General features: G+C 38.8%; 1 protein-coding gene across 2 annotated transcripts in view; it reads right to left on the bottom strand.

Annotated features, from left to right (window-relative positions):
* PDZRN4 (PDZ domain containing ring finger 4) overlaps window positions 1-17,132 on the bottom strand; it is a 549,862-nt gene that overhangs the window by 57,481 nt on the left and 475,249 nt on the right. For both annotated transcript variants that reach the window (XM_075600078.1, XM_075600079.1), the window contains 2 exons: window positions 6,267-6,520; window positions 5,240-5,342 (listed from right to left, as the gene is read on the bottom strand). In XM_075600078.1, the coding sequence (XP_075456193.1) occupies window positions 5,240-5,342; window positions 6,267-6,520 (357 nt within the window). The remainder of the gene's footprint in view (window positions 1-5,239; window positions 5,343-6,266; window positions 6,521-17,132) is intronic.

Raw genomic sequence — 17,132 nt, 5'->3', positions numbered from 1 at the left:
AGGATAACAAATAAAGAAAGGGTGGAATTACAGAATACAGGGAGTAAAGTATAATATGTAGAATTAGTATGGTCAAATGTATTAACAAATAAATATTTAAGACAATTTGACAATACAATATTATGCTAGTTTTTTTTATATAGCAGCAAATTAGTGATCCACACTATTTCAATTGTTAGTAAAAATGTAAATTTCATGAAAATAAAGCATCTGTTTGGAAATGTTTGCAAAATTCATAGTTTGATTCCCAATGCATACTGCGTATTTTGGTTTTTGTGTCGATTACTCTTTGTTTCAGTCAGTTAGACAATTTATTGTGGACAATTGAATCACCGTAGACACCAAATTAATGATTATGGAGGAATGATTAGCAGAGATTAGAGGCTACTGAAAATCTGCCTGGGCATTTACTAGTGTCATAATACCTACGCCTGCAATTATTAGGGATTAATGACTGTCATGAAAAGGGCATGATTCCTCGTACTAAACTCCACATCAATGTGAAATCTGTCTGCTATTTTAACAGCTTCCTGAATATCAAATGAAGTGAAAAGATATCCTCTTTTATGATCCAGTTAACATTTTAATTTTACATTTTTCCTAAAGGTATATTCCTTTGTTACATTGAGTAAGTCGGATGCAGTAGCACAGTATGTGCAAAAAAGAAAATGGTCTTAACTAGTTTCGTAATGTTAAGACCTATTTTATGGCTTAGGCTAGCAAACGTGGGAAAGGGTTAAAATCAGGTACTGCTGTCTTAGTCACCAGGCATGCACACTGTACCTTTCCATTTATTGCTTTTGCACACTGGTCCATTTGGAAAGAAGAAATGAATTAGGTAATCCCTAACAATGATATTTTAAGACATCAAATAAAAGTCTATTTACCACATGCAAGCTTCAGTGGGTAGACATTATTTGATTTTCGGCTTTCCTAAGGGGAGAAATTCAGGCTTTTCTGGCTTTCAGAAAAGAAATGGATATTTTTTGGGGGGGCATGTTATTTCCTTAACAATAAAAGAAAGCGATAATGGTAAATGCCGACAACTATTTACTGGAGCATTATTACTATTCCTTGTGCATCTTATCTCCAAATGTCAAACATTTTATAAAAGGTTTCATAGCTTGCTATTGAAATACAGAGTATGGCAAAGATTACAAAGACACAGTCTTTCTACCTCTTGTAAAAGGTATTGAAGAATTCCCATATATAAGATGGAAAAGCAATGTGCGCGGTTTAGAGATGCTTTTCCTAACTTATTTGGGATAATTTTTGAACGTAAAAATGAATTTTTATTTTGTTTGTTTTTAGAAGTAGGCCCTGATACCCAATCGAGCAGTGGAATGTGGTGCTCAAATAAGCCAATGTGGGTCTTGTAAATACATGTATGAAGAAATACATGTCCAGATACACATGTGACGTCCACAAATAAATGTTGACAGTAACTGAGAAGGGTATGCACCTAGTGATGTCCACTTGACAACCACAGAATTCGGCACACAAATGTACACCCAAACCTTATATATTGAGGAGAAATGTCCAGTATATACACCTTGCTAAAGTGCTTTTTGCATGAAACGCGTAGGTGCGTTCATGAAGTCCTTGTTATGGCATTAGCTTGCAATTAAATTAATCTGTCATTTTTGGAGTTTGCCTGGGATTTTTTCTTATCCTTTTTCCCATTTGGATGTCATCCGGCTGTGCTCGGTTTGCCTACTACTACTCCTGATACCCAATCCAAGGCATGTCTATGACTACATGAGTACATTACTGACATCTTTACTTTGTGAGGTTTCGTCTGTATAAACATGCAGCAACCAGACCTACAATATGAGTAAAAGTGAAGGAAATAAACATCAGGGAAGCAATCACACTACATTTGACCTATAAAATGAATGTTACCCGTTGTTTTGTTTCAGAGTTTTCTGACTTTATAAAGAGATTTGACTAATGCAATTAAGCACAGAAGCAAAGTAAATTTGACAGAGATCAGTCAGATTATGACAAAAAACAAGTATATAGTTGGCAGAGAGTAAACCAAAATACAGACCGGCTGACAGGGGCCCTAGGAGTAACTAATTCTTCAGATCTACCCAACGTAAATCCGTCTTGAAAAGAAGAACATCTGAAAATCAACCTGGGTTATCTGACTAATCGCATGTAGAGGCCTCTTCTCATGCAGTTTCCTTTGTGAATACCGATGACCAGTCAGGATATCTGTCCCGGGAGGCTCCAAAACAGAAGAGAGAGGAAGGCCGCACGTCCTGGGGATATCAATTCAGGCCAGAATCCTCAATGGGAAATACGAAGTCTTCCCAATTTTCTCAACAACCGCAAAAAAACATTGCATTATTCCAAAAAAATGCCAAGGAGCCAGGAGAGGGAAGAGAAACCGACGGAAGGCAAAAACCATACAAAAGAAAGAATTCATAAACAAAATGGATAATGTTATTCATTTACCAGGAGTAGAGTTGTCGGCAGCAGAGATTTCGCTCTTAAACAAGCGTCTCAAATATGCACAAACTATTGACTTCGATCTGTTCAATACAGCAATCGATGTCCATAAGTATGTGTGCAAACTTACATTAAAAAAAAATGTCATTGTGGTGAGAGTGAACCACCTATGCTGGACAACTCTGCGTCTATTCCTGAGGAAAGTTTAAATTCTCTGTCTTCTTGTTCTCCGAGGTATGTGGGTATGTAGCACACCAAAACAGTGCAAATAAATGCAAAAAACACGATTCTTGCGCACAATGCCGGAGCTCCTGGTTCAAGGATGGCCTATCTGCAGCAATCCAAGTATACAGCAACAGGAAAGATGATCCTGGGCTCCACAGGTTTTTGCTAAAAATCCGTGGAGCCCTGGATCATCTTTCCTGTTCTTGTTCTCCAGGCCATTATTCCCCTCCTGTGGAGCATCAGTATACCTTCAGGGTCCATTGTGCCTTGAGGGATATGGACGATCTTTGGGATCTCTGGGAGGAGCAAGGTGGATTTCTGGATATTCCCACCACTAAGGCATTTGACGAGTGGAGATCTAAACTTAAAGAAAGTTCAGTCCATATATCATATATATCACCATGTTTGAGAATTTAGTAATTATAGATCTACGTAGATCTACGTTCAAACTGAATGGGACTGTATGGACCCCTGCTGTGTTAATCCGATGGGCCATTAAGAATCTCACAGAAATGTTGAGGCATTTACTGTGCGACTGCCCCAGAATTTCCCAGGCAAGAATAATACTAATTCTAATACTGATGTCTGCATCTGTATATACAGGTTGACAACATTCGAGAATTAAGATTTTTCATACACTTGTGGATTTATTTATCTATACATGTGTCAAATATGTTATTCATAAAGATCATTTTCTATTGATAATAGTTGGATAATCTGTTCTGGAGATCCCTTTGAGCAAGATTACTCTTGGGAACCTTAATACAGATGTATCTGGAGGATCATAGACCACTATAATAAATATTCATGCCAATGTCAATGAATGATTAATTCTTGTCCATCTACTAAATCAAATTGTAGGTATGATTTAATATAACATATAGTGTTAATAATATCCTAATGATGAATTTATGGCTTTATATATATAAAAGTGAATATATATATATATATATATATATATATATATATATATATATATATATATCTATATATCTATATATATATATATATATGTGTGTGCTCATTTGCATGTCATTTCCCAGAATCCCTTGCTGCAGTGGAAGTGCTGTATGCTGGGTGATAATGGGGAAAGGCGGGGTTGCAGACCTGCCTAAGACATGCAGATGAGCATACAGCTATATTTGCATATTTATATATCTATCTATCTATATATATATATATATATATTCACTTTTCGCTCTAATTGTTATTTCTTGTTTGCCTTCTCTTTTGTCATCTACCTCACTGTATTGTGCTTTATCTAGTCCTACTATTAATAATCAGTGATGCATTCTGATTGAATTTAGGCAATGGCTGGTGAGGGCTTATGCTTTATGACTTTATTTTGATATTATGACTCTAGTCCTTTACATGCCTGTGACTAAGGAGGCAGGTTTTTTTTTTACAGAACCCGTTATCAATATATGTTTTGTTTATTTTTTTATTTTTTTGATGTTTGTACTTATTTGCTAAAATTTTTGTTATTTAGTGAATGTTTTTTCTGCGCTGGGAGTTAAATCCAGACACAGAATTCTGTTTTGTTTATGGCCGTTTCCGTGGAAGCAGGTGGCATCATTGGGGGTGGGTCTCGCTCGCGCATGGGCACTGCACTTGTGGACTCAACTGCATGTGCGGGACGTTGGGACGCCATGATGTCATCGTGTTTTGGCATGAAACAGACAATTTTGAAAGTTTATTTTAATGTCTGCTTGTTCATTCTTTATGGACTACTTGATAAAGTGCAAACTTGCATGAAATGCGTAGGAGGGTTACTACACCTCGTTTTTTTAACATGAACGTAATAACGGTAAATTGTTTTATACTAGTTCTTGACCCACTCTCTTGGCTGTGCACCATATTTAAATTTTTGCCCCTCTGGTTGGGCGGAAGTTCGATCCCAGCACTGACAAAAGGAAGGAGAGGACGGAGCGCGGGGCCCCAGACCGTCTGGACTGCTTCTCACCGAGAGGTAGGTGTGTGTTTTTCTTTGTGAGAGGGGTCTAACCTTTTCAGGAGCGGGCCACCTCCTGTAGCGTCACATTGCCAAGGTAACCGACATCAAATTACGCTGCCACGTTATATGATGATGTGTTGTCATGGTATGATGCTGCCGGAGGAGGGGTGCTGATCAAGGTAAGTCCCCTTAAACGTTTTTACAGGGGGGCCCCACTGCCAGTGTGTCGTTTTGGGCCCCGTAAAGATTATGGCTGGCCCTCTGATACTGCAGCACTCAAGGGTTTATAGCTAAGCATTGATGCTAACCACACCTCTGATGAAGAGGAAACTCCTCGAAATGCATAGGGTGGTTCTCTGTTGGTCATTGTGCGGGCACTGGTTGTGGAGCTGATTGAGCAGCGTGTGAAATGGAGCAACAGAGATCTACCTAGGTCCGCCAACCGTTAGTGACGTTAGGACGCCGGATTACACCAGACTCAGTATGATCAGACACAGCACATAATACCTGTAAACACAATTATTAATGAGTTCGTATATGCCTTGAGAGGAATGTGAACCATCAACCACAAAACCAGATGCAATTTGTAATGAAAAATGATCTCACCTCATACTCAAAGTCTTCAGTTCTATCTCCATCAACAGGCATGCTGGAAAGATACTCATCACCTTCATAAAATGCATGCTCCATTGGGTGAAGAGAATGGCAGCTACGTGGGAGAAATTAGTGCAAGAAGGGCAGATGAGCCAATGTTCCATTTTTTATTAAAATATGACAAACTTATCTGCAGCTTTATCATTTAAAGATGCTCGGATGGGGTGCTAATATGAAGAAAACACTAAACAAAAATATATGGGTTTTTCTTCCCATCTACTGCACACTTACAGTAGCCATTTCCATAGCTTAAATTAGATTTCAGGCAATGATCTGTGAACCAAATCAAAAGACGTACTGCATTCCATTTATAACAAAGGGTCGGCCATGTTCTGCAGCTGCAGGATGCCATTCCGGCTTTTTAAAAACATAACCTGTCTGCTAATGAAGACAGGTTCTTGGTGTTACGTTACTAAAATGAGGGCATACTTATTTCAGTAAATATATCTTTTAAGTGCCCATTCTAATATATTGGGAATATTGCTCTCAGTGTTAACAGTAGTGCCTGATTTAACATATTTTTTCTATTATTGCATTCCGGATTTCTTCATTCTTTAGAAGTTACAAATGTCTTAGGTAATCTCTACATGATGCCTAAAAGGCAAAGTCTGTGCAGTAAGAATGACATGTCAATCTTTTCATTAGCACTTTGAAATATGCTTTTTGGACATATTAGATGTTCCATACAACTTCCAGCATGATTCTTTTGATGAGAAATATGAGCATGAAGTAAAACAGAATTCTTTGGTGCAACTGAAACCCATACATTGAGTTATTTATTCTAGTGTTCCTCTGGTGCCACCGTTGGATGTTAGAGCGACTGTAGGTGGAAACTGAACATTGGAAGCTCAGACCCCAGTCTATGGTAAAGGGATCAAGCTGCTTTTACTTCTATCATTATTCTATAATATTAGACATACTGTACACTTTAAATTAGCTTTCATGGGGGGGGAGGGGGAATGACAGAAAATGTCTATACCTGTCAGAAAGAAGAAAAGGGCAAATGTCAGGAACTGGAGGAGTGGATGGTCGGAGTTTGGCTAGAGCCATGATATGCTCAAAGGTGATGTCTGTTTGCGTGCTGACATTAACAAGTGGCACCTCCTGCGAATTTCCATGGGCCTTGTTATTAGGTGCTCGTCGTAAAACCTGAACTACAATTGGTTCTTTAGCATTCCGAAAGGCTTCAACTGCTTCCTCGTGGGTAGCCTTGGAGAGATCCTTGCCATTGACCTAGTGAAAACAAACACAACACAAATTCATCAGTTAATAAGTATTTAAACATTAGAAGTTACAATTTAAATAGTATCAAGAAATGTCCACAGGAATAACAATTAAGATGACTACTACATAAATTAAAGTGCAGAGAAATGTAATAATGTATTTCTCACAAGAGGAATTCACACAAAAAGCTATTGAAAAACTGGCATGAAAATGTTTAAGGTGATTTTTTAATTGAGTGGCTATGCCTTATGATTTTTAATAGGCTTCTATTGATCTAAATGTATGGACTAGATTCATAAAAGGAACTTCAATAATTTGAATAAACTTTTGTTCATATTCATGGTTCATATATATCCCCCATAGTATTATATATATTAACAAGGACATGCAATAGCTTTGTCATGGTAAAGTCAACTGACCTCTAGGAACCATGGGTTCCCGATACAATGGAATTACATTTGTCTGTAATTTCTTCAAGTATAAACATGGCTATTAGGGTCAGCAATAAAAAGTCGCAACATCACTTTTCTATTGACCAAAAGAGAAAACATTGACAGCCATTATGTGTCCGGCAGACAAATAATTTTGCCCAGTGCTGGTAACATGGGATACTGGAAGTAGCACTTACCAGAGCAGCTCTGGTAAGAATTTTTTTTTTTATCGATTGCTGCTTTAGGACCTAAACAATGCAAAACTATGAGAAACTACTTTTGTATACCAATTTGGAAAGAAAATGAGAGCAGTTAAAATCCTGGTGTTAGCTCTTCTTGTAACCTTCCTAATCATAGACAAGATAACAGTCTGTACAGTTCTTTTCAAGCACCAAATCTCCCACAACAAGGGCCGCCAACAGGGTCTGTCTGTCGTGGGTGGTGTCCCGGGCCCGGTGAGTCAGGGGGGGGGGGCGGCTGACCGGCACTACAAGTTGGGCCCGACCTCTGGCCAGGCCCGTCTGCCGGTCCTCTTGCGGCCTGGCTCCGGCTCTCCCTTAGCAACAGCCTGCATGACTATCCCTTCTTTCCCACGACGACGGGCCTCTCTGACATAAGCGGGTCGGAAGCGGTCTGATGGCAGGGCTCTCTGCTTCCGGTGCGCAATGGCATGAGAGGGAGGCCTGTCGGAAGCTCAGCGTGGGACAGAGGGATAGAGGCATACAGGCTGTTGCTGAGGGGAAAGTCTGGGTCCGGCCGTGAAATCACCGGAAGCCGGGCCTGGCCAGAGGTCGAGCCCAACTTGCAGTGCCGGCCGCCGGGCCACCACATCCACTGGACCCGGCCTGATCATCCACAAGGTAAGTCTTTTTTTAATATAAATTCTGGGGGTCTTTTTAATATGTATTGGAGGTAGGAGTCTTTTTTATATATGTATTGGGGGAAGGCTTTTTTATAATATGTATTGGGGAGGTGGGGGTCTTTTCAATATGTATTGGGGGGGGGTGGGGGGCTTTTTAATATGTATGGGGGGTCTTTTTGATATGTATTGGGGGTGGAGGTCTTTTTTGTATGTATTTGGGGGTCTTTTTATTTGTATTTGGGGTTGGGGGTCTTTTTATATGTATTGGGGGCTTGGGGGAATTTTATATGTTTTGGCGGTCTTGAAGAAATTTGTATATGTATTGGGGGTTTGGGGGAATTTATATATGTATTGGGGGGCTTGGGGGAATTTTTGTATGTATTGGGGGGCTTGGGGTTATTTTTATATGGGTTGGGGTATTTTTTATATGTATTGGGGGAGGGATGTTTTTTTTTATATGATGTATATATATATGTGTGTGTAAAGGGGGTTATTTGTATTGTTTTTTTATATGTATTGAGTAGGTGGGTTCTTTGTAGGCATTTGGGGGAAGAGGAGAGAGGGGGCAGTGAGTAAAGAGGGAGTAAGAGTGAGATGCAGGGGAGAGAAATACATGCGAGGCGGGAGTGTGAGAGTGAGAAGGGGTGAGATTGAAGGGAGAGAAATACATGGGATAGGGAGGTTGGAAAGAGAGGGGGCTCATGACGTGTGAAATAGGGGGGCGGCTCACAATACAGTACCACAGACACAGGGGGGAGAGCTGCTTAAAATGTTTGTCCTGGGCCCCACGATTTCCCTGCCCTCAACTGCATGTATTGTCAGTATTATATAAGAAAAAATATGATATTGTTAATTAGCAACAATTAGTATAATGTACGTCTCTACATAAAAACAAACACAGCAGGACAACTTAACAGGTATATATATATAATTTATATTTGGGTCAATTAATTCTTCCTGCAACTCCTTCCTGATATCACTTATTAATAATACTGGCACAAGTGATTGTAACACATGGGGCTCTATGTGCGTGTGACCTGACATAGTTGCATTTAATTATTTTTCTGTCTGAAAAGCAACATAGTTATGTAATGTATTTCTACTTTTAGAATTTGGCACATACTAGTATTTTGTGCTAAAAAAAAAAAAAAAAAGACTTGCGTCACCTTTAAAGTGACGTAGAAAACCAACACAGAAAACCATCAACAAAAGTTGCACAAGCTGCACATTCCTTAATACACAGACCTGCGGCCATACAGATGTTACTATGCCCTAACTCCTCCCACTCACTCCATCAATTCCTCATCTCGTCACAGGCAGACGCAGATGTCCTCAAAAATGACGGAAGCAAGATTAATACAGACGCGCCTGTGCAGGTTGCAACAAAATAATGACTTTGCGCTGGAATTTGTCATTTGATACATAGAGCCCAAATTCTCCAAAAGATTACAAACTACTTATATTCATTTTGGTTTGAATATACTGTACCTGTTTTCCAATCTGAACCCCAGTTACATATGCAAGTGTTTATTCATCGATTTAAATTGAAACCTCACTACGGTGAACAATGCGGCGGTTTAAAGGTCACACATTACGTGGGCCAATTGAAAGTCACGATGACTTCCTATGACGTTGTGACCTGCATGAAGAACTGGGACACTTTCCAAGGAAAGTATCTTGAGAAGCAGATGGTCGCCAGAGATGAAATGAACGTGGTTCAGCTCTAGAGAAACCTTGCTTCTCACTTGGGGCGAGGGGAATTGTTGTTCTCCATGAAATGCTCCTTTAACATTACTCAAGAAAGACGTTAAAAAGTCCTGCGTAATTATTAAGGCCATGCACTGTACATGAACTTTCGTATATAGAGGGAATGTAGGCTCGTCTTCTACAGTATACTGGTAACATATTAAACTTTTCACCAATAAGTTAAAACTGTGACCTTTAAACATATCAGCCTTTTACATTAATTTGTATATGATGTAAGCAGTTATGACACAACACACTCCAGTAGAAGTTCATCAACATACTTTTAGTCTGAATTAAAGGTCAACAATGTATAAACCGTGCATTTAACTATTAGAAAAAACCTAATTGCTTTTATCCAATGGCAGCTGTCCTGGCTTGTTAAAATAAGTGGCTGCTAAAAAGTCAAATTTGTACCCAAAACTAAACAATCAAAAATGTTCAGATGACTTAATTTTAAAATGATCTATATTGACTTTCTGATGTAAAGTTACTATAACTTGGAATAATTCAACAATGTTTCATATTTCAACATATTGAAAACTGCTTCAACTCAATCCAAAATGAAAGGTGCAGTGCTGCCTATTGTACATTTGCTAACGCAGACCACTATGAGATGCACAGTGTACATGTATTCCTTCATCAAAAACAAGATTTACTTTTTAAGTCGGATAAATCTGTGGACACTAAATATAGAATCTAAATATGACTACTGGACTACTCTAGCCGACTGAGTAATTGTACACGTGAATAGCTCAAATTGTTCACCTTGCTTGGTTTTGTTTAATACAGTAGTATCTTATTTCACAGTACTCTACCACAGGTACAAAGTGTGGTAGATTCCCAAAGTACTCCCAAATACACAACCAAATGCTTCATCAATTATCTGAAGGAATTACAAGCTCAATGTAATTGAAACACAGCCAGAGAGTTCCAACACTTTCATTCCAGGCACATAAGCAAAAGTAAAAAAAAAAAAAAAAAGGATAATGTTTACATAGGTTCAGCAGAGTTACAATAACTAATCAAATGAATAAAATACAATGATAAATATGTGCACATACCCTCAGATAGTGTTATTTACTGCTGAAACGGAAAGCCTGTATTGCTTTTTTTGCTTATATGGGTGCTTTGCCGCTTTATGTGTATGTGTATAAATAATATAAATATTTGAAAAAAAGGCAGAAAAACTCAGCGCTAATCTATATCCATAGTGATAACATATGTGTAATATGTGTATGTACACAGTGTATATTGAGTGATAATAAATGTAATAACGTATATTTCTTGGTACACCCATTAGAAAGTGGCTAATCATAATAAGTTGCACAATGCAATGAAATCCTACAAGGAAGAACACATAAAAGAAAATAAATAGTCCAAAAACGAGTCTCATGGATCCAAACGTTCAAATATATACAATGGCAAAAAAAAGTTTGTGAGCCCCAATAATAATAACAGAAATACCATGTTTTTTCCATAATAACCTTTTTGAATCAAAGTCAGTCTTTTTTTTTGTTTCAATCTTTTATTGTTTTTTTTTAAGGTTTTACAAATTCACATTTTGATGTATATTATGTCTACAGAAAGTACGATGAGAAAATACATAACATCAGGCATATTCGTATATTTATAGGACAGTCCTAATAAGACATTAGCTACGATTTTAACTTCTGTTATACAGTAATAGAGAATGTCTTATGCGTCTATTAATTACATACATGGCAAAATTAGTGTTTCAACCCTTTGAGATAGGTTAAATGACAGGAGAAGAGCAGAGGGAGAAGAAGAGAGCAGAGATTGGGGGGTGGGGGGAACTAGTAGGGGGAGAGGGAAAAGGGCATAATGAAAACTTTCTAATTTAGGTGCCAAGGTCCCCAAATGTTGTCGAATTGTTCTAGATTTTGGTTTAGTTGGGCTGAAAGTTTCTCCATCAATCTGACCTTGTTTATTCTTTTGATCACCGTGCATCTAGACGGGGCATTCATTTTTTTCCAGGCCGCCGCTATAGAGCAGCGTGCTGCTGTCAGAATAAAGGAGATTCATTTTTTTAATGGATTTTGTAGATTCTCTATACTAGGTCTTGCTAACAAAAAAGCCAGCGGATCCAACAGGACTCTCATGTCCGAAACTTCTTGGATCAGATCTTGGATCATGATCCAACATTTTTATATCTGTGGACAATGCCACCATATATGTGCCATATCTCCTCTCAGGCCACGGCCTTTCCAACATAAATTGGGCATTCCTGGGAAGATCTGGCTCAGCCTGCTCGGGGTAAGGTACCATTGGAATAACATTTTGTATATGTTTTCTTTTATTGTTGTACAAATTGAGGTTTTTGCTGCTGATTCCCAGATATCCTCCCAGTCTTCTCTATCAATTTTTGCGTTGAGATCACTTCAACATAAATTGTGTCTTTGGGGCACCGCTGATGTTGCTATTCCCGCATATATTTCTGAGATTAGACCTCTCTGGTAGGTGCTGATTTTACATAACTTTGTAAGGCTAGGGAACTCTGCTTTCTTTGAAATAGTATGCAAAAAATGTCTAATCTGTAGATACTTGAAGGGCTGCAGATCTCGCGTTAGGAGTTTTTTCTGCAGCTCTTCAAAGTCAGTCTTTTCTTAAATATCAAACAGGGTTTATATTAACCAATTCCATGTCTTTTGAAACAAAATTATGTATGAATTAGACAAACAATGACTTCAGAAAGGCAATTATTGATGCTCATCAATCTAGAAAAGGTAATAAAACCATTTCTAAGGCTTTGGGGCTTCACCAACCCACTGCCATGTGGCTGTTTAGCTCAGTTGGTTAGAGCATTGTGCTAACATAGCTAAGGTCACAGGTTCATCCCCTGTATTGTCCGAGAGTGCTTCCTTTAAGAGTCCTGAGCTGCATCGGAGACAGCAGAAAAGGATGCTGGGAATTGTAGTTGTTGGCTTGAAAGGCCATTTAACACACAATGCTCTCAAACTCTTTTTTTTGGGGAATGGTGTGTGGCATTTCAAACATGGCTTGTTTCAGACCTGATCCGGAAACTCCACATTTAAGAGAACAATAGCAAATGTTGGTTACTTTCATTTAATTTGTTCTTAACGGAGAAAACATTTGTGATAAAGAGAAAATACAGCCGGGATGAGCGGGGAATTATTAGAATATTACAAATGGTGAGTGTTTTAATAGTCTGTCCACTGGTTATTTCATCCCCCCATAAACACCCCCAATTTTTTTTATAATGGTTTCAATATTTCCTGTTTATTTCAGTTGGAATTTTTTATTGACCGAGCGCTTATTCTTTCTTCTTCTGGATCCGTCTGCATCTACGTCAACTGTGCTACACACGTGGCGAGGTTGCATTATGTTACTGCCTAAACGAACACGCTCACCGCTCCGTCCAAAAAGAGGGTGATACTTTAGTCGGGCCCACAGCTGTGAATGCAAATGGGGAGCCTTTATCTAGGTTTCAGTACCTGTGGGTTTTCTGGCCATGCCTTAAGCAAATGAGCTTGGAAGAGGCTCAGGTCGGGACACATTTGTTCCGAATTAGGGCTTCAACAGAGGCGGTGCGTGCAGAGCTTGCAGCTGAAGTTATTCAGAAAAGCGGACATTGGGAAACAAATAGGTACCGGTCTTTCATCAGGCCCTCTTTAACAGGAAGTGAGGCTTTACTGGTCTGATTCTTGTGTGCCTTCACAGATTTCACAGCTTCAGATGTATGGATCATCAGGCAGTGCAGGGGCTGGTTGGTCAGCCACCCAGACTTTGTTTCCAGGTCTGACAGTTTGTTTAGGTCTGATGGGGGGCATTTGTCAGACATTGGGTCAGATTTATTAAATAATGGGTTGCAAGAGGGATTGGAGGAGGCCATGCATGTATTTTGTCACATTGGATGTAGCATTGGATATTTTTGTCTTTTGTTGTACAGTATACATATGGCCACGCTCCATAACACTCCTTTTGACACAAATATATATATATCCAAGTTGTGTACATTTTGCATAATTTGATATATCCATTTATTACATTTTCTTTGGTATATCCTCTATCCAATCTTTTTATTTCTATTTGTCATTGAGTGCTGGGAACTCCCCCCTCTTTTATCAATGTACATTTCTTCAACGTTTTGATTTCTTAATGCATTTTCAATGGCTGAGGTGGAGACAGAATCAAATTATTTTTTTTGTAATCTATGAATCATACGCTGAATGGTTAATCATGTTCATTGCTTTTGGAAATAACTTTTCTTACAGCTTGGATGGGGTCCATTTGTCTTTAAAAATGTCAGCTATACTTTCATCTTCCTCTCGGGCCTTTCCATTCTACATGGATTTTATTAACCTTTGCTGCTGCTACTACAGCTAGGATGAATGGTGCATGGTTGGTGGTTTCTTCTTGTTTTTCATCTGCATGAATATGCCCTTGCACAATTGCTTATACACATCCTCAACTATCTTATGATAAGTGCAACATATTTTATTGTTGATCAGTCAACTGGTTTCAATGCAATGATTTGCTTCTTCCAAGTCATAAGTCGCTGTTTTATCTTCTTTAAACTTTTGTTATCTTCTATTGTTTTCTTCACCATAACGCAGATCAATTTTCTTACATCTTCAGTTTGCGAATCATCTTGCACAGTTCTGTTTATTCTGTTTTTGAGGATTAGACCAAGCAATTACTGGGGAAAAATACATGAAACAAAGCAAACGCAAGACACAATACTGCTGCGGCCGGTCTTGTCCCGCGACTTGGTGCCGAACTTGGCCGAGCGCCAGCCGCATCTTCCTCGCATCCTTCCCCTCCCCTCGCGACCTTGGGCTCCGCTCTGCCCCTTTTCTCCGGGTCCTCCGGGGTCCCCCTCTGCTCCCACATCCCCCTTTACCCCGCCACCACCTTCAGGTGAACCCTGGGCACGCGTCCCCACGCGCGCACGCTCCCTGGCACGCGTGACCGCGCATCAGTGACACGCGGCGGGACCCAGCCACGTCTGGACGCGGATTGCGGTGGCGGCCGCTGAAGACTCAGCTCGGCTGCCACTGTATATACCATACCACCGTAACCTAAATAATGTGTGGTGAAGACCTACCCAAAGTCTTAAATTGCAAAGACAGTACAACCAACCTCACACTGATGAGACCCACAAGGTCGAAACAGTCTGTCTATGAGTGGGTTCACTGGCTTTGCATCTCATCCCAGGCTATGTTTAAAAGCTGTGTTTAAAACAGCGAGCGAGCACAAAAGGTGGCACTGTGTGCTCATTTGCATGTCATTTCCCAGAATTCCTTACTGCAGTGGAGCACTGTATGCAAGGTGATAATGGTGAAAAGCAGGATTGCAGACCTGTCTAAGACATGTGAATGTGCTCACAAGTAATATTTTTTATATGGTATACATATATATATATATATATATATATATATATATATATATATATATTTTTTTACAAAAACATTCTAATCTGTCTAGAAAAATGGCTCTACTTCTTGCGCAAATGATGTCTCCTTAAGATCCTATTTATTTTATGAGAATCTTCTCTAATAAAAGCTTTTATGGATTTCAGGTGTGCCAATGAAAGTGAGAAAATTACCAATTACAGCTCAGCAAAGTAACATTTATAGGTCTCAATATATCTAGAAGACAATATCAATTCATTTCCATGATGGCAACCACATTTATAGGATGTTATTTGTGTTGAAATGAGAGTGCAGAAAATAAATTAAGATGTATCTGAAACTGTCAATTATGATTTTCAGTACAACTTAATTATGGATCATTGTTTTCCCTTTCTCTGCACATAAGGATGACTATGATCTTATTTTGTCTTTAGATTGTATCACATGATGTACAGTAAACTGTTATTATACAGTATAAGGACAAAGAAAAAGGAGGAGATACTATGAATGACCAATAAATGATAGTCAGTGAGCTATAATTGGTCCCTTTATTCTTTTACAGTTGACAGCCTGTTGTGGCAACTTAAAACTTTTCAAAAAGTCCTAGTCCTTATTATTCTCCTTTGCCTATCTACTAATATGCATTATACGTACATTTCTATGAAATTTATTATTGGGAGAAGACCTTGAAATGTGGATATATATATATCTACTGTATATATCTATATATCTATATATATATAGATATATAAATATATAGATATATAGATATATATATATATATATATATATATATATACACACACATACACAAAACACAAATAGAATACCGCATCAAATCAAACCACTAATAATTCAATAATGCCCAAACCAACATAAAGTGTCCCCTGTAAAATGAAGGAGACCTTTGTCAGAGGTGCTAGTGGGATAAGAGATAAATCTGAAGCACAAACAAGAAAAAAGAACCCTCACATGAAGAACTCAGACATGTTGTACCAAATATGAAAATACATTTATTAGATCATTGAAATAAAAAACTTAACATAAAACATATCACACATACACATTAACAAACATGAAAATCAGTAAAACAAGCCTACCTACTGTACTCCCCAATTTAAATAAAGGACAAGTGAACAGGACTGACTCAATACACACCCTGAAAATGCACAGGGAAACCCCTCTTTATAAGATAAACCACACAGGGGACAAATTACCATGGGTGATTACAACCGGCCGGTTATAAGGAGGGGAAAAGAAAAACACAAATGAACCAAGACTACACGGCATATAGGTGGCTGAAAATTGAACCAAACCGAGATGAATTATTAGAGGGCACCCTAAAATATCTGAAGTTACCATCCATCCATGTACCCATGCATGCATCCCAAATCATCAAAAAATACATAGATGTATTAAAAGTCTCCGCTACCTAGATATATCAAGGCTGCAACATTGCCTGCATGGTGAAAATAACACCTATACCCAGAATGAATAATAAATAAAGTGGCAATTCTGAAGTACTCAAAGATCAAGACCTTAGTGCACCTATACACTGAGTTTACATACACATCTCTTCAAGGTAAACTCGTGCATTCACCCAACTCAAATTACCTTGAAGAGCTGTGTATGTATACTCAGTGTATAGGTGTACTAAGGCAGACTGTTAATACATCTATATCTTTTTGATGATTTGGGATGCATGCATGGGAACATGGATGAATGGTAACTTCAGATATTTTAGGGTGCCCTCTAACAATAGGTATAACTCACATGCAGTGACCTGCTGTTCCTCCGTGGGCATGCATCCCATGGAATCTGTAGATGTGTAGTTCCCAAAGGAAAAGGCGAAACGGAGCACAGCCGTGCAAACAAGGGGTAAATCAGGATAACAGCTGGTCTGATAAAAAAACTTCTTTATTTAGTAAACGACAGCATGGTGCTGAAAAAAGATTGTCTTACGTGTTTCACGCCACGAAGCGCCAATCGTGGCGTGAAACGCGTAGGAGCAACCTTTTTTCTGCACCATGCTGTAGTTTACTAAATAATTAATTTTTTTATCAGACCGTCTGTTATCCTGGATTTACCCCTTGTTTGCATGGCTGTGCTCCGCTTCGCCTTTCCCTTTGGGAACTACACAGCTATGTCCTCCATTGGCAGCAAGAGTACAAGAAAAAATACAATCTAAT

The sequence above is a fragment of the Ascaphus truei genome, chromosome 5, assembly GCF_040206685.1.
Source record: "Ascaphus truei isolate aAscTru1 chromosome 5, aAscTru1.hap1, whole genome shotgun sequence".
NCBI lineage: Eukaryota > Metazoa > Chordata > Amphibia > Anura > Ascaphidae > Ascaphus > Ascaphus truei.
Note: the sequence above shows the minus strand (reverse complement) of the source record. Positions and strands in the feature narration are given on the sequence as shown.